The sequence below is a fragment of the Oncorhynchus mykiss genome, chromosome 11, assembly GCF_013265735.2.
Source record: "Oncorhynchus mykiss isolate Arlee chromosome 11, USDA_OmykA_1.1, whole genome shotgun sequence".
NCBI lineage: Eukaryota > Metazoa > Chordata > Actinopteri > Salmoniformes > Salmonidae > Oncorhynchus > Oncorhynchus mykiss.
In genome coordinates, this window is record NC_048575.1 from 23,580,233 (window position 1) to 23,603,696 (window position 23,464).

A 23,464-nucleotide genomic window follows, 5' to 3' on the forward strand; every position below is an offset into this window, starting at 1 on the left:
TGGTGGGTTAAAAACAACCCAATTTGGGTTCTTTGGTAACACAGCGTTGGATGAATATTGGACAGAACAAGGTGGGTTATTTTGACCGAGCTAGTTGGAATTCCTGAATAACCCAATATGTTGGGTTTTGGGGATTAAGTAAACATCGGTTAATTTAAGCATCAGTTGGGTATTTTTTTGTTTCATGCTTGGTTCACATAGCAGCTGGGTCTATTTTAATGTAATCCTTAGGTTATTTTCAGGAGACCTGGCTTATTAGGGTTGTTGTTATGGCTGTGTAAGGGAGGTGAAGTCAGGTGCAGGAGAGCAGAGTAGAGTAAACAGGCACACTTTTACTCCGTTCAACAATAGGCACAAAAAATTACGTAAGTACCCAAAAACACGGAACATAAACTATAAAAGTATTGCAAGTGAACATACACCGTTAACAATGAACAATTACACACAAAGACATGATGGGGAACAGAGGACTAAATACATGTAGATTGATTGGGGAATGAAAACCAGGTGTGTATGGAACAAGACAAAACAAATGGACACATGAAAAATGGAGCGGCGATGGCTAGAAAGCCGGTGACGTCGATCGCCGAACGCCGCCCGAACAAGGAGAGGAGCCGACTTCGGTGGAAGTCGTGACAGGTGTGGAGTTCAGATAGATCTTATTGGCCACCCGTGAGAGTAAATTCCATTCCTGTTTGTCATGTTAAGTTTACATACTGCAAATTACATGTGTTTTTTGGGGGATTTTGCACAATCTTCTAGAATATTAATATTATTGTGATAAGGTGGTATCCATCCCAACAATGGGATTTGCATAGGCTTTTAGGGAACTAATACACTTCTGTAAGCCTCATTGAAGCTACAAAAATGTCAATGTTCACCCTTAACATGTGAAAACTATACAACAGCACAGATGAACAGGAATGTCATTTCACGGGTGGCTAAGCATAACTCTCTGAAAGCCACGCTCCTACTAAGCTACACCTCCAGTCTTCTGATCTCAATAAACCAGCACCAATAACCCAACATCAACAACCCAACCCTGCTCTTTTTAAAGAATAGATCGCAACGAAGTGACCCAAAGCCTGTACCCAGCAGTTGGGTCAACCTAATAATCCAACCATACAGGGTAGGCCTATACGCATTGGGCCGATTTCCTAGACAGAGCAATTGAAATAGTGTTTAAGTCCAGGACTAGGCTTAATCTGTGTCTTGGAAACCAACCCAAAGGGTATTTATAGAGAGAAACTGCTAAACTGTTATATTGAGCAGATGGACACTGTGGACAGGTTGTATCTGACTTGCTATGATGTCACAGGCACCTCCCTGCTTGATTGGACACAGTGGGGAGCTGGGGCATTCCCATTGGTTGGAATAGCCATGACTAGCTGTAGATTAATTTCAATCTATGAAACGACAAAAACAGGTGGAATCTCTCCATTGACAAAGCCATGCTTGAATGTCTTCACAGGAGAAAAGAAGAGTCCAGGACGACATCGCAAAAAAAAGGAGACAAATTGAGGAGGAAAAATTAAAACTCCAATGTTTGAAGGTACGTTTTAGTACAAACTATTATTTACGGTGCACTCGGAAAGTATTCAGACACCTTGACTTTTTCCACATTTTGTTAAGTTACAGCCTTATTCTAAATTTTCCACATCAATATACACACAATAGCCCATAATGACAAAGTGAAAACAGGTTTTTAGAAATGTTGGCAAATGTATTAAAAACAATAAACATAAATACCTTATTTACATAAGTATTCAGGCCCTTTGCTATGAGACTCACAATTGAGCTCAAGTGCATCCTGTTTCCATTGATAATCATTGAGATGTTTCTAGAAACTGGATTGGAGTCCACCTGTGGTAAATTCAATTGATTGGACATGATTTGGAAAGGCACACACCTGTCTATATAAGGTTCCACAGTTGACAGTGCATGTCAGAGCTAAAATCAAGCCATGAGGTCAAACGAATTGTCTGTAGAGCTCCAAGACAGGATTGTGTCGAGGCACAGATCTGGAGAAGGGTCCCAAAAATGTTTTGCAGCATTGAAGGTCCCCAAGAACGTAATGGCCTCCGTCATTCTTAAATGGAAAAAGTTTGGAACCACCAAGACTCTTCCTAGAGGTAGCTGCCCAGCTGCAGCACTCCACCAATCAGTCCTTTATGGTAGAGTAGCCAGACAGAAGCCACTCCTCAGTAAAAGGCATATGACAGCCTGCTTAGAGTTTGCCAACAGACACCCAAATGACTCTCAGACCATGAAGATTCTCTGGCCTGAATGAACTCTTCTGCCAAGTGCCACGTCTTGAGGAATCCTGGCACCATCCCTACGGTGAAGCATGGTGGTGGCAGCATTATGCTGTGGGGATGTTTTTCAGCAGCCTGGACTGGCCGACTAGTCAGGATCGATGGAAAGATGAAAGGAGCAAAGTACAGAGAGATACTTGATGAAAACCTGCTCCAGAGCACTCAGGACCTCAGACTGGGGTGAAGGTTCATCTTCCAACAGGACAATGACCCTAAGCACACAGGCATTTCTGGAGAGACCTGAAAAGACCTGTGGAGCAACATTCCCCATCCAACCTGACAGAGCTTGAGAGTATTTGCAGAGAAGAATGGGAGAAACTCCCCAAATACAAGTGTGCCAAACTTGTAGCGTCATACCCAAGAGGACTTGAGGCTGCAATCACTGCCAAAGGCGCTTCAACAAAGTACTCAGTAAAGGGTCTGAATACTTACGTAAAAATTATATTTAATTCATTTTTTATACATTTGCAAAAATGTCTAAAAACCTGTTTTTGCATTGTCATTATGGGGTATTTTGTTTAGATTGATGAGATATTTAAAAAAAATCTATTTTAGAATAAGGCTGTAATGTAATGTGGAAAAGGACAAGGGTTCTGAATACTTTCCGAATGCACTGTACATTGTTAAAAACCTAGTGCATATGCATTTTATCTGAAGTCAAAAAGAATGGAATGGAATTTAAATATCTACGCAGTCATTGGGGACACACACAACAGTTGTTGAGTTACAACACTATAGTTCATGGTGTAACATAGTCTATTGATGGTTTCCCCAAATAGAAAAAAGCCCTTCGAGAGCAATGGCTGATGGATGGGCTAAGCCCTCAGAGTGAGGAGGACCAGGAGGCCACCAAACTACAGGCCCAGGGCGACCAGGAGCAAACCCTATTACTGCAGAGTAACATTGACAGGTACATCTTAGAATGGGATGAATGGTGAGGTGTTTGTGTGTGTGTGTGTGTGTGTGTGTGTGCGTGCGCGTGCGCGTGCGTGTGTGCGTGTGTGCGTGTGCGTGTGTGTGTTAGTGCTGTGATTAACCAAAATGTCTTACTTTTTTCCAGTTATTAAACAACTAATTGACTGACATCGGTTTAATTACTTGAGAGAAATTCCATAGAGAGAAATCATGTCAAGCACGTGAAACATCGCATCAAGAACGAACTGTGGCACGCTGTAGGGTGTAATAGGGAAATATTCAACCTATTAATACGTGGTAAAACCTCTTAGCGAGTTTTAACCAATGAGTTAGGTAACAATCTGATTCCTTAAAGTAGTGGAAGACTATAGCACACTCTAGGGAAAAAGGGTTCCAAAAGGGTTCTTCGGCTGTCACCATAGGAGAACCCTTTTCGGTTCCAGGTAGAACCCTTTTTGGTTCCAGGTAGAACACTTTTTGGTTCCAGGTAAAGCCGTCTGGAACCAAAAGAGGTTATTCAAAGGGTTCTTCTATGGGGACAGCCAAAGAACCTTTATAGGTTCTAGGTAGCACCTTTTTTTCTAAGAGTGTACAGGAGCCACGTGTACCATTTGTGTGCCTTCCAAAATGTTCTTTGGGTGACTGAATGTGTTACAAGTGAGACGTTGTATGATGTCTTTATATTCAAAAGCATGTCATCTAGATGTTGAGTTGATCAACCTATATACCATGACATCTCATGATTTTCTCTGTTTAACCATAAACTGGTCATGCTTCTGGCAATCCCCAATAGCACATTATGCATATAATCTGGGATAGGTCCCACTATTATGTCAAAATGTTCAAGCCGAGATAAAATACTGGGGCCTTAAATTCCTTTTACAGCTATCCCAGACTATGTTGCTAAATCTATAAATAAATTACTCTAAAGACTGATTTCTGAGTTGACAGTTTTCCTCAAAAGGATATGCCCTCTTCCCTTTGCTATTACAGTACCTTTATGGAGACAAAAAGAGCAGCCAAATTCCCCATGAAACTGTTTAAAGTTTTGAAGAAGAGGTCTGGCAGCTGTGTAACTGACTAAATTTAAAGGAAAGATTTTGTTAGTCACAATTTCACCTTCAGGATTTTTTCATTTGACACCTTGATCTTGCAAAGTAATACATTCAGCTACAAAATGTTTCAAGCATGTGTTCATGTGTGGCTTTTGGGGCCCAAACCATAAACCGCAGAGAAGGACGTGTTCGTTCTCAGATGTACAGGAAGCTCATTAACAGTACGAAGATGTGGTCAAATGCTAAAAAAGATGAGGATTTAAAAATTGGAACTCACAACTGAAGGGACAGATTGTCGGGAGAATTTAGAGGCGACAGTTCCTTATACATCTTCCCATTATATATATTATCTATAGAAGATTGGTTCTCTTTAACTATCAAATCTATGCTTTAGATCGTTTACAATCTCAGGTTCCTGCAACATATTCTTTATTTGCTCTTCCAAAGGCAAATATATATTTTTTAGATACCGTCTTTGTCTTTCTGGTTTTTCGATTGCCGTCTCACAGCTCCTGCAATGCACCTTCACATCAGAATGTTCCACCAAGACAACAATTCTCACACGTAGTGAATTTCCATGTACTGTTTCATGTCATCAAAACACATACATTTGAGACACTAACGGAATTACTCCCACCCACAAGATTCATGATGTCCTCTTGGCAATCATTGGTCAAACTATACTTAAATTTTACAGACAGAAGCAGAAGTTCATTTAGTTCTTAAGTCTGTTTGGGCTCCGTGTCTGTCTCAGTCATCTGGGACTAGATCATCTTCTGAGTTGTATTGAAGACCATCTACCTCAGAACAAAGATCGGGATGAGGACGAAGGCCATCCACATGGGTTGGTCCAGCACAGCCCGATTGATGTCCACCCAAATTGTTTTGTCGGGCGCTGAGAGGCAGTACTTGAATTTAAATAACATAAAACATGTTTTGCATTGAAATGTCTTGAACTGTCCACACGAACACTGTTGACCAGCCAGAGGATAAAACCTATCATGTGCTACAATATATTTAGTACCCTCTCTCTGATCATATAGTAACAGTGTTTGGAAAGTTCATGTTGGTTCTCTTGTGGATTCCTATAACAACAGTGTTCGGGCAGATGTTGTTTCAGGTACCTGTGAATTTCTACAGTAACAGTGTTAGTGCTGTTGAAAACATACAGTGGTGTGCCAGTCCAAATAAAACACACGCCCCTGTCCTAAATGACTACTGGTCTGTCGAATTGATTTCACATTATGAAAAATAACTCACTAGCTAACCTAAACTCAGTTGGTAGATTCTCTGTTCTCTCTTCCCTGTCTCTCCTAGGTATGTAGATTATGCATTTCTGTCATCATAACTATGTTACTGTTCATCCATTATGGCATCCATGTACCACAGGGGGGGGCATAACAATTATGTTCTCTGAAAAATGTTGTTTCATCTCCCATTCATATGCATATTCTGCATATTCATATGCATATTCTGTTTACTTGATGTGACTGATTTAAACTTACTTCTTTCATTGTGGCCATCTTCCTTCATTGTGATGTCAGAATAGTGTCCCCTAAGAGAGAGTCATTTAATATAACATTGAACTGAGCCATTATAATATCAGATATAGCTAACGTTACTTACAACCATAATTGTCACTAACAATAATGACTAATTCCACAAAATGTTTAGGCCACCATAACTTATCTGCCAAGCTGTAGCCTTAAATATAAGCCTATTGCAATGAACTATTTACCACTTAAAATGTAGATCGCTAAATATCTTGGTATTAAATCCTACCAGCATCTATAAGGGGACAAGGCGAGACTCAGATGCAGACACGGGAGGCAGCTGGTTTGAGTCTTGATATTTATTAAACAAGCCTAAAGGGATAGGCAAGAGAATGGTCGTAGACAGGCAAAATTGTCAAAACCAGTTCAGAGTCCAGGAGGTACAAAGTGGCAGGCAGGCTCAAGGTCAGGGCAGGCAGAATGGTCAGGCAGGCAGGTATAGAGTCCAGAAAACAGGCAAGGGTCAAAAACCGGGAGGACTAGGAGTACGGGAAACCGGGAGGACCAGGAGTACAGGAAAAGCACTGAAAAGCATACATGACAAACTGGCACAGAGAGACAGGAAACACAGGGATATATACACCAGGGATAATAAGTGACACCTGGAGGGTGTGGAGACAATCACAAGACAGGAGAAACAGATCAGGGTGTGACAAGAATCAACAGTTTAGTGTGGTTGAACAGCTTCCCGCACACAAAATGTACGCCATGGGAGAGGAATGTACACAACACAGCGACAAGAGGGATAGAGACAGTTTGTGAGGTAGCTTTTGATAGTTGTAGCAGTCTTGAAAATGCCTCTACTTTGAAGAACTACTAAAATAGTGATTTTGTCAGAAAGCTCTGCAGCATGGGCAGCTGTGGCAACCCAATGATCATGGGCTAAACTTTTCGCTAGCCAAGAGGAACTTGGCTCGTTGGGGAGCACAGAGATAGCGTTAGATGGTTGTCTGGTAGTCTTGCTGCTACTGCCTCAGAAGAGATGAGATGCGAAGAAATGAAATAATAAAGTACTTATATGAAAAATAAGTAATATACATATCAAAAATATTTTATTTAAGTAATGTGAATAAATTATGGTTAAGTACAGTGCCTTGCGAAAGTATTCGGCCCCCTTGAACTTTGCGACCTTTTGCCACATTTCAGGCTTCAAACATAAAGATATAAAACTGTATTTTTTTGTGAAGAATCAACAACAAGTGGGACACAATCATGAAGTGGAACGACATTTATTGGATATTTCAAACTTTTTTAACAAATCAAAAACTGAAAAATTGGCCGTGCAAAATTATTCAGCCCCTTTACTTTCAGTGCAGCAAACTCTCTCCAGAAGTTCAGTGAGGATCTCTGAATGATCCAATGTTGACCTAAATGACTAATGATGATAAATACAATCCATCTGTGTGTAATCAAGTCTCCGTATAAATGCACCTGCACTGTGATATTCTCAGAGGTCCGTTAAAAGCGCAGAGAGCATCATGAAGAACAAGGAACACACCAGGCAGGTCCGAGATACTGCTGTGAAGAAGTTTAAAGCCGGATTTGGATACAAAAAGATTTCCCAAGCTTTTAACATCCCAAGGAGCACTGTGCAAGCGATAATATTGAAATGGAAGGAGTATCAGACCACTGCAAATCTACCAAGACCTGGCCGTCCCTCTAAACTTTCAGCTCATACAAGGAGAAGACTGATCAGAGATGCAGCCAAGAGGCCCATGATCACTCTGGATGAACTGCAGAGATCTACAGCTGAGGTGGGAGACTCTGTCCATAGGACAGCAATCAGTCGTATCTTGCACAAATCTGGCCTTTATGGAAGAGTGGCAAGAAGAAAGCCATTTCTTAAAGATATCCATAAAAAGTGTTATTTAAAGTTTGCCACAATCCACCTGGGAGACACACCAAACATGTGGAAGAAGGTGCTCTGGTCAGATGAAACCAAAATTGAACTTTTTGGCAACAATGCAAAACGTTATGTTTGGCGTAAAAGCAACACAGCTGAACACACCATCCCCACTGTCAAACATGGTGGTGGCAGCATCATGGTTTGGGCCTGCTTTTCTTCAGCAGGCACAGGGAAGATGGTTAAAATTGATGGGAAGATGGATGGAGCCAAATACAGGACCATTCTGGAAGAAAACCTGATGGAGTCTGCAAAAGACCTAAGACTGGGATGGAGATTTGTCTTCCAACAAGACAATGATCCAAAACATAAAGCAAAATCTACAATGGAATGGTTCAAAAATAAACATATCCAGGTGTTAGAATGGCCAAGTCAAAGTCCAGACCTGAATCCAATCGAGAATCTGTGGAAAGAACTGAAAACTGCTGTTCACAAATGCTCTCCATCCAACCTCACTGAGCTCTAGCTGTTTTGCAAGGAGGAATGGGAAAAAATGTCAGTCTCTCGATGTGCAAAACTGATAGAGACATACCCCAAGCGACTTACAGCTGTAATCGCAGCAAAAGGTGGCGCTACAAAGTATTAACTTAAGGGGGCTGAATAATTTTGCACGGCCAATTTTTCAGTTTTTGATTTGTTAAAAAAGTTTGAAATATCCAATAAATGTCGTTCCACTTCATGATTGTGTCCCACTTGTTGTTGATTCTTCACAAAAAAATACAGTTTTATATCTTTATGTTTGAAGCCTGAAATGTGGCAAAAGGTCGCAAAGTTCAAGGGGGCCGAATATTTCGCAAGGCACTGTAAGTGCTAAGGAGTGATGGTAGGCACTACATCATGGGGTCCTTTTAATTTCTTTATTCTGTGTTGGTAAGCGACAATGGGGTGTTTTCAATGTTTTGGCAATTGAATGTTCTAAATATTTGACTTTGGAATTTCATTTAAAAAGCTACAAAATAATTCCAAGGTCATATTTCAGAATGCATTTAATGTAAAAAAAATATATATATATAATCGAAAACAGTGATTATTTTTAAAAAACCGAACCGCAACTGAACTGACCTCAAAAAACACAAATCACTCGGCACTAGTGTGCTTGTGCGTTCGTCCATGTTTGCCTGTGTGTGACTGAGTGCAGTGCACACATTCACGCGTTAGTGAGTCAAGAGCATACGTTTCTAAGTCAAAGGGCAACACATGAGATTTTCAAACGCTTTCCCTTTCTAGCCTGAGCTACTATGAGTGGGAAACGATTGGAAGGATTATACAGAGATGGTGCTCCTTAACCCACTGCTTAACCCCTGTGAGAGGCTTTGTGTGTCAGCCAACGGTCGTACAGACAGTCTTCCCACCCCAACCATTGTTACGTAACAACCTGTCTACTGTTCTTATAGCCCTGCCTGCTTAAACCAACCCCCTTAGAGAGGATTACTCCCTCAGAGTCAATGCAGATATATTTAAGCAATAAGGGGGTGTGGTATATGGCCAATATACCACGGCTAAGGGCTGTTCTTAAGCACGATGCAATGTGGAGTGCCTGCAACACAGCCCTTATCCGTGGTATATTGGCCATATTTCACAAAGCCCCGAGGTGCCTTATTGCTATTAGAAACGTGTAACCAATTAGAGCATAAAAAATACATGTTTGGTCATACCCATGGTATACTGTCTGATATACCATGGCTTTCAGCCAATCAGCATTCAGGGCTCGAACCACCCAGTCTATAATAAGTACTTTAAGAGAGTAATAGTACCATTATGTAATAACAATACTAACTTCTTGAGAGTATAGAGTGTTACTCTCTAGTGTTATAGTGTTAGTGTATATAGCTTTTAGTATAGCTCTCAGAGTATAGCTGTAAGTGATAATATGTTCTATCAGAGAGAGGCACTGTTATATTTTCTGATGGTAGAACATTAATAGAGAGACGAGTGAACTGGAGGGACCCGTCTGTTGTCTGTCCTGCCATCCTGCCTGCCAGCAGTGATGTGATGAGATGGGCTCTGTTCACTGGACAGTATCAGAGTTGTGTGATAAAGCTATGTCCTAAATGGCACTCTATTCCCACCCTTTGCGTCCCGGTCAAGAGTAGTGCACTATTCAAACGTAGTGCACTATATAGGGAATAGGGTGACATTTGGGATGCAGACAAAAGCGCCAAACCAATCTAGAGAGAAATCCTCTTCATCACCTGGACAAAACAACCTATCAAGGATCCGGATGAGGGTTCAGAAATAGACTTTGACCCCTGACCAAAACAACCACATTTAGAAAAACACATAAACAGCCTATCAATTTTCACCTTAATGAGAGTATGATTGAATGTAAAATATGTCAATATTGGATGCAAGTACAATAGTCATGTTTTTCTATTTGATATGAGCCAAATATTCAGTGTTGTTTTGATTGACATCCAAGCCGCATACTGATAAACACAAATTCAATCAAGCAATCTATCTCTATCAAAGAACAAGCAGTCATTGCATATGCTAATTTACATGCTAAGCTATTAGTGACCGACTACCAATGATTACGGTTGCAATGGATAAGGTCATTTCCATGCAAATGTCAATTTGTTTTTCCCAATTTCCATATGAATACCACTGCTTGCTGAGTGATTACTGTCTGTTTGGGCTGATTGCAGCTGCTGAGCTGCTCTATGTTTTGCATCCACTTTACAGAATGGAGACGGAAATAGAGGCTCTGGAAACACAGGAGCTGCAGATTTCAGCCAACGAGGAAGTGATTCTGAAGAGACTGAAGGAGGTGGAAAGGACTGCAGAGGACATCATCAAGGTATTGCTCGTCTAATACTAACATTAGACCATTACTTTGTGCTTATAATGTGGGACTTGTATTTATATCCATTATTCTGGTTCTTTGGGAGAACAACAAGGGTTCCTGGGTATTAAGCCTAATGCTTGACTCTTGAGTTTGCAGTGTACTTGGATTATCATTCTCACCGTCAGCCTTACACTAACAGCAATGGGGTGATGGATAATGTCTAATAATCTGTGTCTATGTTCTTTATATCTATGGGGCATGGCTTCATTCCAATGAAATGGAGGATATTAATTGAATATGCAGGTAGTGATTTGTGTTAAAGTCGTTTTTTTTCCCACCAAGAGGTTACTGTGAAATGACTGTGTGGGTGTGCGGCGTTTGGCAAAGGTCTGCTTTCAGAGGAAAAGGTGATGTGAAATGGAAGGCAATTATATTGATGGAGGGCAGAAGGTGCCACTGTTCTAGTTGCATGTTTTCTGATTCCTTGGATATGGTGTCTAATCACTAAGCGGAAACAAACCTCGCGACGTTTGGAAATCATCACTAATTACTAACATCCTTTCTTTTTCACCTGGCCTGTTGTGATTTTCACATCATCCTTTCAGTCGGTTTTGATTGTGAACACCTGTATCTCCACACAGGAGTTAAATGCCGAGTACCAGGCAGGTAAATACGTCTTCCTAACATTATATTCCTATATTTATTCCATGTTAACATCTTCTGGTGGACCTGTTGGCATATGTGAACTGACTGGGATGTTATCTTTACAGACCCGATACAATACATTTACGGACCGATTCCAAATATGCCAGATTTCCAGATGCAAAGGTCCATCACACCTACCAGTAGACCACTGAGGAAAATACAAAATCCACAGGAAGGACTTGATGGCGAAGAACCAAAGCAGGGTATATAAACAATATACAGTATTCTGTATGCGATATCTGGCCTATGTTATTTAGAGTGAATATTTGTGTACACGCAATGAGTGGCCATCTGCACTCTTTTATAGTGCTTAACACAACATTGCGTCATGTCAAAGGCCCGTAGGTCTCAGCAAGCAGGATAATGGAATGAATAGAGTGTCGAAAACAGAAAAAGCAGGATGATATCTGGAATTATTAAGCACTTCACCTGTACATCACAGTGTATTTTTTATGTGATATGGGCCTTTATATGATCGTTCTCTGTCGGTGACTCATTTGGATTCCTAGAACATGGACTCAAAGCCTGTAATTTAATGTTTTTAGCATGGCGGAAATTGGATAAAAAGCTTTTTTTCATTTGTCAAGGATCTATACTTTGATTATTGATTGAACACATAAATACATGAAAACAGTTTACAGACAGGAGTTATAACCTACTGTACATATTTGTGGTACATTCAAAATACATTCAGGATGTTATATGAATCATACACATTGTGTTCTAGTTGTTGTCCATCCTATGTCCTCTCTCTCTCTCCGTAGCTATGTTCGCCATGGAGATCAGTGTAGAGAAGGACATAAGAACAGGAGAGAGCCAAGTCGTGTCCATGACCACCCTAACCCCTGAAGAGTTCCAACAGAAGGGTGTGAAGGTCTACGATGATGGGAAGAAGTCTGTCTATGCCCTACGCTCGGAGGGACAGGTGACCCAGAATGGGGTGGGGGTGGGCGAACTGAGTAACGTTGAGGTAGAGGCGCTCCTGCGTCAGGCTGGGGATGCAAAGGTCCCCACCGAGGTCCAGTACCACAGGCCCGTCTACGCTGCTCCTTACACCAGCAGGCCTTCAACCCCTGCATGGAAGCCTGAGCAGGGACACGTCAGCCCCAGTCCTGGTGAGCCCAATGGCCATCGGACATCCATTACAACCCGCCATCCTCAAGCCAGCCCTTTCCAGATGCTTCCAGAAGCTCTGCCCAGAGATGGAGCCCAGAGCAGGGAAGAAGTAGCCAGCTCTGCCCCCACTCACATTCCAAACATCCACGCCGACAAGCATCTAGTGCAGCCTCAATCACCCCCCCATCAAGGTTTCAAAACTGGCCAGAGCCTCACCAATGGTAGCAGTGGAAAAGGCCCACACCCAGATAAAAACAGACCAGCTATCATCGCAGTCCTGAGTTCAGGAGAAAGCCGCACTCCCATACCGCTGATAGAGAATACTGTGACAGATTGGGACAGGCAGTCTCCATTCTACCCCAGCAGTCGACAGTCACCATTTTACACCAGTGACAGTGGTGAGTCCTCCTTCAACATCATGAACACCTTGCCACCTGATCTGGACTCTGAACCAGTGACAATGATCTTCATGGGCTACCAGAACGCAGCAGAGGAGGAAGATGAGGAGAATATCCAGGCCGAGCTGGTCGTCATCGGAAACGGCGATGATGATGATGAAGAAGATGACAACAACGTACCCTCATACCACCCCGAGGGATACCGAAGCAAGATCTTCCAACCCACAGCTATATGCAACAACAACACAGACTATATTGCAGATTCCACAAACTCTGAGAGTCTGCTACACCGACCCACGTTCACCCACAAACCTGGCAAGCGCAGTTCTGACCCAGACCAACAGCCCCTGGCCATGGAAGTGCCCATGAGCGCAGGTATCAAGACGGGCAAAAAAAATTGCTGCTGCTTAGGGGGCTGGGGCTCTTCAATCCCTCTCATCAAATGCTAACCTAGCCTCTCATCTACTCTAACAGCCTAACACTCTCTCTCACGCGAACACTGTGGCATCTGCGCCAACCTACCCACAGCCCAAGCATGTACAGCATTCTCTAACCCGTGGTCCCTACGTTCACCCTCTTTTGTCTTCCTTTAACAAGATAATAAGGCACAGTTTTAGAGCGGTTACCACACCTGGCATTACTTTATGTGGCCTTATTTGAACTATAGTCAGCTTTGACAACTGAATGAAAGCTTTTAACTGTTTTGAACGGAAACAATATCGGAGAGATGTTGTCATGTAAATCAGTGTATTACTAACTTGTTTTTTTTTTAAGACTTTAGCTCCATCCAGTGGCCGTACTGCTGAACACATCAACATTTGCTTGGTCATGTTCTGGGTACAGGTGTACTGAATGCCAAAGATGATGCTGCTGCTTGTAAGGAAAGGCATTACATTTCTCGAATGAGATGTTTATTTGATTTTATATAAGATTAAGTGCTTGGTCATTTCTAATGTATGTGTGTGCTATCTAACTTAACTGTTCTGCATAATGTCTGCTCTTGAATCTAAAATAATTAAAACTCATTTGTCATACTATCCACTGGTTGCAGTTCTCTCTTTGTCAATTCAGACTACAACTTCACAGCATGGCTAAACTGCTGACTAACTGACTTATACCGCCAATCCTACAATACTCGTTCAATATAATGATTTAACTGACTTCAAAGGGCGATCATTTATACATCACCATTTAGTTGTTTTATGTTTTTCCTCCTCCCTGAAACTCACTCTCCATTGTTGTGTTGCATTGGTACAGACGTTGAACTGTGTTCCATGTTCAAGGTAACGTTCTGTCTACGCTGTTTTCTTTTGGGTCTCTATTGGCAAGCATGTCGTTGGGTATTTCTTCCTAATCCATCTGAAAAGCCCAGACTTACGCTGAGGAACATGAAGTGGCATTTGCTTGAGAAATACTTACATAAGCGTTTTCTTACCATTATATAAGCTACAATTTCCATGGAAAAAATCCCTTCCACCCTAAAAAAAAATTTCCTAAAGAAGAAATCTTAGAGACAGCAAGACAATGCACAAGTATTACGTATGGATATGCACACAGGTTGTTCTTCTTATACCATGGAAACCTTCAGGAGAACATTTTATATTACTGGGTTTGTGGGATGATTGACTTTAATTTAGGTGAAAATCAAGATTCAGTCAAAAAATATTGAACTTAAACATTTTCCATTTTTCTTATCCACAGCTTTGAAAATGAGAATGGCAAAGCTAGGGGGAAAGTGTAACCGGCAAAGTGATTGATACCCGTCCCTGACGTTACTATTCTGTGAAGAATAAGGAACAGAAAAGAGTGGTCCTATGAAACAGACCTTTTCTACACACTATTTTGCTCATCAGATACAGGACGTCTTCTAAGAGACAGACCACTGACAAGACAGATGATCAGAATTGTATTTATATTATCATGGAAGTGCCAAGATGGTCTATGAATGTGTGAAATTGAAAATGTCTGTATGTCAATCATGCATTTATGGTATGCCTGTGTTAAATTTATTAGGTGTAGTATTCAATCAGCAACAATATTTATTCAAAGACATTTGCTGATCATTTCTAAAATGGCTGTGAAGGTGTTTTAATGCCAAAGTGACCGACCTTTTTCTGCTGTCAGTGCTTTTACAAAATCTACAATGAGGAATTCATTCCTGAATTATTAATGCCATTGGTAATATTGCATACTAAATTGGAAAATAAAAATGTGTTATCTGAATAACCAAAGAAAATGAATAAGAAAGACTTTTATCAACATGTTATTTCTATGGTTGAGAGCTTGTACATTGATTGACCATACATTCAGTGAAGGGATTGTTATCAATTGAAATAGTCAAAAAAAAGCATATCTGAACTCGAAATACATGCAATCATCAGTTCAAGTTACAGCACACTGGACAAACCTCAGGAAAAAAAACCAGAGAAGGTTGGAAAGATTAGGACTTGAACAGTAAGTTCCTGGTTTTGACTAAATGCGTCACAGGGTTATCATAGTACAAAACATCAGCATTCTCAACGTTACTCACAGCAGAGAAGTCTTGGGTACGCTCTTTATGAATATGCGACAGTGTGTGTGTGCAAGGGAAAAGGAGAGAGAGAGACCATCTCTTTGCACCATCCACACTGCTCTGCTATTGGTTGCTTCCCCTCTACACACATTCATAATCAGAGTTCTAGTCTCTGAGGCTACAGAGAGACAGAGCGCCAGCTTAACACTGCTAGCCAAAACCAGTCTACAATCACCTGCTGGACTGGCATAAGGTAGGACCGCAGCAACAATAACACAGACAGAAGAGTTTTTCCTTTGTACGGAGTACTGACAGGGACTAGAAATACCAGCTGGTTTTATAGACCAGAACTGTTATTGCATGATGTAACTTGTATCGGTTTGCTGCAATTGTCTCTTGTAAAAGTCTAAAAGGATTATGATGGTGAAAGGGGATCATATAGATAGTGGACTAGAAGTGGGTGTTGAATTGGAGTGTGTTACAGTGTGTGAATGTGTGATGGTGCGTTAGATTAGGTATAGATCCGCTGAGGTTGGTCAAAGACGGTATAATTGTTGTAATACAGAAAAACGACACAGCCACAGGTACAACGGAAATATATGATTACATTCTGAACAAAATGAAGATGTTCTGACAATACATTTGGATTATATTCAAATGCTCATATTTTATATTTATATTTCACTTTGGACTATAATAGCCAAAAACTAAATCCTTGCTGAATGAATTGACGTATTCAGGTCATTTGAGAGGGTTTGGGGGTTTTGGGGGTTTTGGGGGTTAAATTTAAGTGTGTAGAAAGAGATTACAAATGTTTTAATTTGATCTTTTACCAAAATTTCTTCTTCGATCAAAAAACCTCTGAATGGAAAGATCCTCCTTTCTATTCATTTATTTTCTGTATTTGCAAATAATTATTTGGTGGGTGCTTATAATTGTCGTATTTCACACATGTAGAAGTGTTTATTAATACTTGTGTAAATTGGAAATGTGATTTTTGCATATACCAACTCTCCCTGTGTCACGGCCAGGGTCTGCAATTATCAACGGCGACCCTGGAGCAATTAGGGTTAAGTGCCTTACTTAAGGGCACGTCGACAGATTATTCATCTTGTCGGCTCAGGAATAAAAACGACCAACCTTTCGGTTACTGGCCCAATGCTCTGACTGCTACAGGTACATCAACAAGATCAAAATGAAGGAATTTGTTTGTCAATTTCATACAAGTCACATGCACACAAGTGCACTGCAAATAACAAAGGTAAAAGAATAAGAACTCATCTCTCTGTGTTTGCCTGAAAGCAGCAGCAGGTGTCCTTGCATGTACGGCATGCATTTCATTACACATGCATTACATTGTGCTGTCTGGGAGTCAGGTAGAGATAAGAGTTTTAGGTACTTGACTATGCAGATAGCGAGTTGCTGAAGAGGCCTCCATCATCACCACTCCATCTAGTCATTCCAGCCCGGAGAGATAGCCAGGTGCGCACACGCACACACACACACACACACACACACACACACACACACACACACACACACACACACACACACACACACACACACACACACACACACACACACACACACACACACACCCTCTCTAACCTCCTACTATAGAGGCTGTGACTCTTACAGCTGTATCAAGTCCCGTTGATAAATTAAAATGATAATGACATCACCCTCACTAGCTAGCAGTGCATAGCAACAAAAGCTCCAAATGTAGTTCCATCCAATTAGAACGTCACTACTATTGACGTTTGTAATAGTGAACAAGCTAGCAGTGTAGAGTGTTCTCAAAAGTGCAGGAACACACCACATGTATTAGTTACACAATCTCCGGCAAAAAATCACTATACCACATTTTTCCGTTAAATTTGACCTATCAACACCAGAGGACAGACTTCATGTTCTTATTGTCAATGTTGGGTGTTTCAATATGTTAACCTCGGACGAGATGAACATGTAAACCTTGCAGGGCTCAAGGTTTCCTAGAAATATTCTATCACACTAGTTTCCTTCAGGTCGTCCTCAATGATTTCCATACACTAGATGACTCATAGGGGGGCACTGTGTTGAAGCCTCGTCATTGTACAAATATTTTGGAAGCTAAATGCATTTATTAATGTCTACATTAGTTTTGGCCACAGTTATTCTATTACACACACTAATGCATACTTTTAAATTATATTATATGAGTTAAACCTGAAAACGAAATGTTACTGTCTCCACTAAAACAACAAAATACTTAAATACACTTACAATTTTGACTTTAAACATTTAATCAAAATACTGTAGAATTCCAGTGACAATATGCCCGACCGGTCAGTTCAAAGCCTCTTAATGGCCAGTACATAGCATGAGCAATTCAGGGTTTATATACATCATTGGTCATACTCCATGTTTCCAACCCACCCACGTACACCATGTCTCTTTTCACCGAGCCTGTTCTGTTCCTGAACTTCACAGCTACTGTTCCTTTTGTATAGAGAACAGCCTTGAAACTCATAAGCAGAGTGTACAACAGCTTTCTTGCCAAGCATCCTGCCTCCTGCAGGCACTTACGAATGACGCACATGCAAGCGACTTCAGAATTCAACGTGGCATTTAGTTGATGTGTAATTTGGATGATGCTTCGCAAGCTGGGAACACACACAACAACAACAAAAACACATCACAAATATCACATGCAGCTTTCAATCTCATTCCCTGCAGAAAATATCTCCATGATGCCACCATTCAGGCTAAAATCAATCCCATCATGACCTTAGTCACCTATTGAGTGGCTTGCTAAAAGTCCATGGATTACACAGGGGGCACTCAATGGCCACTCAGTGACTGGGAGTGCACTAGGACACCACCATAACATGTAGCCACATCCGTGATTAGGAAGTAGCCTGAGGAACAACCATCTCCAGCATCAACCTCATCACAATGGCATTTCTGCCAATAGAGTGCCCCTCTAGTTCTTTCAACATGGGTACCCTTCACTGATCAACACCTCCGGTCAGTTATCAATAAGGCCGTGTATTTTCTCCCATTGCACCACACACAGTCACTCAGAGTCCATGTTGGGTGTTTGTTGTGAAGAGTGTATTTTGATTTGTCTGGACCAGTAAGATCAAGATGATCTCCTTCTGGCTCATCTGTTGGAAGCTTCTGGTAGGTACCATAGGGTCATGTGCATTTGATTATATTTCTACGGCGATGATGTTCCGTTCCGTTCCAACACATCAGTTCTGTCTCTCTTTCTGTGTGCTTGATGCTAATCTCGCATCGACGCTGCATTCTTTATTGCATACAGATACTTAGGACACGACAGCTCATGCCTGAGAGCCTGTGAGACTGTGGTGGAAGTTTGTGACACTCAAACTGTGTGCTAAGTGGTATGACTACTGGGGGTTGCCATGGTGCTCAGCACTTCTGTCTTATTTTTGATTGGACTTAATGGCTTTTTGTGTTTGGCTTGATGATGTGTCTATTTCAGACCTTGGACAGAAGGAAACGTTGTTTTATCCATCTTTGCCCCGTTGTATTGTCGCCGAGGAATGTTTGTGTAGCATTTGTGTGGGATTAGATGGTTCAAAATGATGACGGTGACAGGAAGAAAAGAGAGGAAGGTTAGTGGTGCTGTCAACCAGCGGAAATACCTTAAGCCCTGTATCACCTCTGTTGTTTGTAGCTACACAATACAGACTGCATTGAACTAGCTATCTGGTTCTGATCAAGCAGGGATAGAGAAATATCTGGGAGATGTTGTTGAGCTGACAATGGAGGCAGGATATCATATCGTTGTGCCTTGCCAAATTATTCCACCTAAGAAATGTTTTGAATGACTAAACTATTATCTCAACACATTCACAGGGAGAAGAAATATAAAGTTATAAATATGTTATGCTATTTCACAAAATATGTTTTGATTTGATTTGTCTGACATATTGTCAAAACATCCAAACAAAACAATCCTGACAATAACAGCTAATAACAGTCACAATTAAAATCTTGTTTCACAGTGTTTTTTTGTAGCAACAGCTCTGTAACAACACAAAGGAATTTGCCCACAGTGACAGTTGTAAAGAAAGTCATAGGATAGATGAGGATTATGGTCTCATTATGAATGACTGTTGGCAGTCCTTGCTGTTTGGAGCTGTTAAATACTCCGAGCTTTGGTGTGAAAGAAGCCACAGCTCAGTGCTTGATGTGAGCCTTTCTCTGGAGTTGGGCTTGGCAAAGACCCAGGTTGAACATTTAGGTGGCAGTTTCCCGGATAATCTCCATTGAATGTGCTTTTCAGTCCAGGATTACGCTTAATCTTTGTCTGGGAAACAGCCTCACGATGTACAACACATTTTACACAACGGAAAGGATACAAGAGATACTTTTGATTAGCTTGTCCGGTCATAGATGCAGAACCGTGGGTGGAATGATGGAGTTAAGATGAGAAGGAAAACACTGTTTCCCTGATCAAATCAAAGCAAGACATGGAGACGCTGTATATTCCACTGAAACAGTCAGTTTTGGTGTTGGCATCTAATCAATCCCTGGGTGGTGTGTGAAAAGTAGGTGATAATGAATCACCATCCGTAGAAAAAAAGTCTAAACTATACACAGTAAAGTGTGGATAGCATAAATCACAAATGTGACATGTAAATACTGTTTGAGAAAATACTTTTATTTTCACAGTAATTTCAGAGCACAGAACAAATTTCAAATTCACCACGAACAGTTCCAACTATAACATTTTTAAGAATCATTACATTTCTAAAAGCAAACAAATTCATTTCCTCAGGTTAATTGACTGGAAATACATGTGTTGTGTGTTCTGCTCAGCCTGTCACGGTTTTTCTATCTAAGTTTTTCCCTTGTTATGACACCAATCAGCAGTCAGTTTCCTGTCTCTCCCATGGTGGTGGTGCTGAGCGGCGACATGCGGACACCACTACCCCTGGGCATGCTGGGGGGGTCTGCGGGTGTACACACACAGAACAGAAGTAGTGTATAATAACATATACACACACACACACACACACACACACACACACACACACACACACACACACACAGCGTGGGTGATAGTCAATCCTGCAGTCTTATATAAGCCGGAGCCAGAGCCATCTAATTCAGCTGGTACGACTGGTGTTCTTGTTCAGCCTCACTGTGGATTAACCCAATTTGTCAATTCACTGCAATAGTAAACAAACAACTTTGATGAGTCCACCCCTCTGCAATTACATGTGATCCTCTCTGTTTTGTTTTCAAATTGTTTGGTACAAATTGTAAAGTGGCCATAGATGGGAAAAGACAAAGATAGGATTTGCTTGGATTGGTTTCTTATGTGTTCCACAGGATTCAGATAGACTCTGTAGAAATGTTTTTTTGCCATTTTATGAACATATTTCTGAGTGAATACCAAACCCTTTTACCTAGATATAGAATCAAGCAAAAACTCTTCACAAATGATCTGCTGTCTGTTCTGTGTAATATACAGGTCACTGTAATAAGGTCTATTGTTTGGCCGAAAGGAGCTGTGTAGAAAAGGCTTTACCTATCACTTGGGAAATAAGGGGACAATATAACAGAGACATTTCAACTAAGTAAGAAGGGGGAAAGAAGGAGAGGAAGAACAAACCAATCTAAAGCCTAGAGAAAGGCTACAGAGGGAAATGATTTTCATATACAAAAGTGCCAAACTCAGCGATACTGCACTCAGTGAGGGAATAACATGTAACACTGTAACAATTCCCAATCTCCCTTACTGACGGGTGAATACCTTTTCATTTCTTTCAGAGAGCTACCGCTGTGGCAAGTGTGACGGATGGTAAAGAACTGAACGAAGGTTGCAGTAACCCTCAGAATCACAATCCAAACGAACCCAGATCCTTCCCGAAGGCAGTAACCATGGAGACCAGTGAACAAACGGAGATGACCAGCGTAATTGCCTATGAAAAGGAACTCTCGCTCACTGACTCAACTGAAAACAAAAAGGGCTTAGGAGGAACAGAAGAGGAACAAGTCTGTTTAGAGGCTGACTCACTAGAATCCATAGGAAAGAAAGCGTTGCTAGAAATTCTAGCAGATTTACCGGCTAGTATGATCGATGAGCTTGACGGCTTAGGAAACGGGCTCTGCACAGGTAACCCATTTCGAAAGGAGGCTTTGTCTAGCCATGAAGAACTCAACCGAAACGAATCCATCACTTCGTCTGTCTCTGACACACCGTCAAGTGTTGACAGTGTGTATGAGAACGAAGCTCATCGTAAGAGACAGGACACCCAAGAACTAGAACAGCCTGAAGATACTGTGTCCAACCCAGAGGATGATGAAGATGGTGAGGATAAAGACACAAAAGAGATTGAATATGGCCCATTAGAAAACTACATCAGTGATGTCCCAGAGGAGTCTTTACTAGAACAGTACATCAGAGAGGAGGTTCTGTCGGATGTCTCCAACGAGTCCTGTCATGGTCTGGACCCAGACGAGGTGGATGAATGCCTGCGTGTTGAGATAGCAGAGGCCTCTTCAGACGATGAGAGTGAAGATGGAGCAAATAAATGGAGGGCGATATTTTCCTCCTCGATCAACCATGAGGACGATGATGACTATCTGGATAGCCTCCAACTGAGTGCACAGGATCTCTTCGTCCAAAAGGTTGAAGTGCAAAACGTTGACAACCATGACGATAACGAGGAGGAAGTTCAAGTGAAGATACCAAAGGAAGAGGAACTGGAAGTGTTGGAGCAACCAGATTACCTCACTGGTATTGCACAGGAAGTGACATATAACCCTGCAGCACTGCTCCAAAGCCTGTCCAAAATCTCTGAAGACGAGGAGGGAAATGGCAATGGTTCAAGGCACAATACATCTTGCAAGGCAGATCCCAACAAGAAGCTTCCAAAGGACTTCTGCGTTATCCAGGAGACCAAGAGTGAGAACGTCAGCACAGAGCATGTGGACTTCCAGCTGGCCCGGAAACAGTGGAGGGAGATGGAAGAGCAGACCAAGAACTTGGTGCTGTCACCCACCACAAAGCAGTGTGGGCCCCTCATGGGCAGCCACAGCTTCATGTACACTCCAGTCAGGAACATTGACAGGCCCAAGACGAGAGATACGAGCCTAGAGAATTTGGCTATGGGTGGAGCTGAGTATCCCCACACCCAGTTTAGCCCCTGCTCAGAGGACTCAGGCCTGGGCGATTCCAGCTACAGGTCCCCTTATGAAGAATTCCCAGAGACCTCCATTGAGAGGGAGATCCGCCTGGCCATGGAGAGAGAAGACAGCTTTAAGCGGGACAGGGGTTTCTCCAATGGGATGAAACCTACAGAATGTGCTCAGACAAATGCCAAGCCAGTCATCTTGCTCCCAGCGAAGCTATGTCAGGAGGTTGACGAAAAGAGGAAGACGTTTGAGAGTATGGAGGACGGCAGCTGCAACATACCCAGATCCAAAACTACTCCATCATTCATTATTACGTCTTCGCCGGCAAAGGGGCCACTGAAACACGATCTGCCTGCCAACAGCATCATTATACTAGAACCGGAAGGAAGTCCAAGACATGGCGCCAGAGACACCTCCAGAGCTAACGAGTGGCACTCGGATGAAACCTCCAATGCCAACTTTATCATCCTAGAGACATCCAACCTGATCATCAGGAGCGCCTCAGAGTTCTGCCTGAACACGGCCTGTGAGCAGCAGGGCCAGGAGTGCTCCTCAACGTTCCTCAACAACCCCTTCTTCAAGCTGCGCTCCAGGAGCCAGCTGTCATTGGTGGACGAGGAGATCAAGATGGTGAAACAGCGCGAAGAGGAGCTGAAGAAAGAAAGAGCGAACATCTATCCGAAAGGGATGTACAACAACACAGGCCTAGTGGCTGAGAATCTCATGGACAGCTTGTCGTTTGAAGGTAAGTTTATACAAAGTTTGTCTCATTTGGTCAGGAAGAACTTCTGACCCTACTCTTAAACTAAGCCGGAACATATTGTGCTTTTGTCTATGAATATCAACCAATTGAAAACATTGTGTCTTGACCATATTTCAGCTGATGCGCCACTGAAGTGTAAGTCTTCGCCATCATCACCAATGAAAACGGCATACAAGATGGATCGCTCAGCCCTATCCTGTGATCACAGAGTAAGTGAACCAAAATTCTGTTGTGTTATCATACAACTACCGTAGTCAAGTGTCAATATCGCATTTGATGTAAAGCATAA

At 41.8% G+C, this 23,464-nt stretch overlaps 2 protein-coding genes across 3 annotated transcripts in view; both read left to right on the forward strand.

The window, feature by feature from the left end:
* The window catches only part of palmdb (palmdelphin b), a 41,243-nt gene that overhangs the window by 16,558 nt on the left and 1,221 nt on the right, over positions 1-23,464 (forward strand). Inside the window, exons 3-7 of one of the 2 annotated variants that reach the window (XM_021620534.2) lie at positions 1,472-1,552; positions 3,095-3,225; positions 10,424-10,538; positions 21,045-23,157; positions 23,293-23,384. In XM_021620534.2, the coding sequence (XP_021476209.2) occupies positions 1,472-1,552; positions 3,095-3,225; positions 10,424-10,538; positions 21,045-23,157; positions 23,293-23,384 (2,532 nt within the window). Of the gene's footprint in view, positions 1-1,471; positions 1,553-3,094; positions 3,226-10,423; positions 10,539-15,205; positions 15,511-21,044; positions 23,158-23,292; positions 23,385-23,464 lie in introns of those variants that run through there. The other variant, XM_021620535.2, reaches the window with a different exon arrangement.
* LOC118936499 (palmdelphin-like) lies at positions 10,607-13,782 on the forward strand. Its single transcript, XM_036935211.1, has 3 exons — positions 10,607-11,192; positions 11,297-11,434; positions 11,996-13,782. The coding sequence occupies exons 2-3, from the start codon at positions 11,332-11,334 to the stop codon at positions 13,192-13,194; spliced, it is 1,302 nt and encodes a 433-aa protein (XP_036791106.1). The 5' UTR covers positions 10,607-11,192; positions 11,297-11,331; the 3' UTR covers positions 13,195-13,782.

Coding starts and splice junctions, on each gene's coding strand:
- LOC118936499 (XM_036935211.1), top strand. CDS start 11,332: ATGCCAGATTTCCAGATGCAAAGGTCCATCACACCTACCAGTAGACCA. Junction 11,435..11,995: donor TGGCGAAGAACCAAAGCAGG/GTATATAAACAA, acceptor CTCTCTCCGTAG/CTATGTTCGCCATGGAGATC.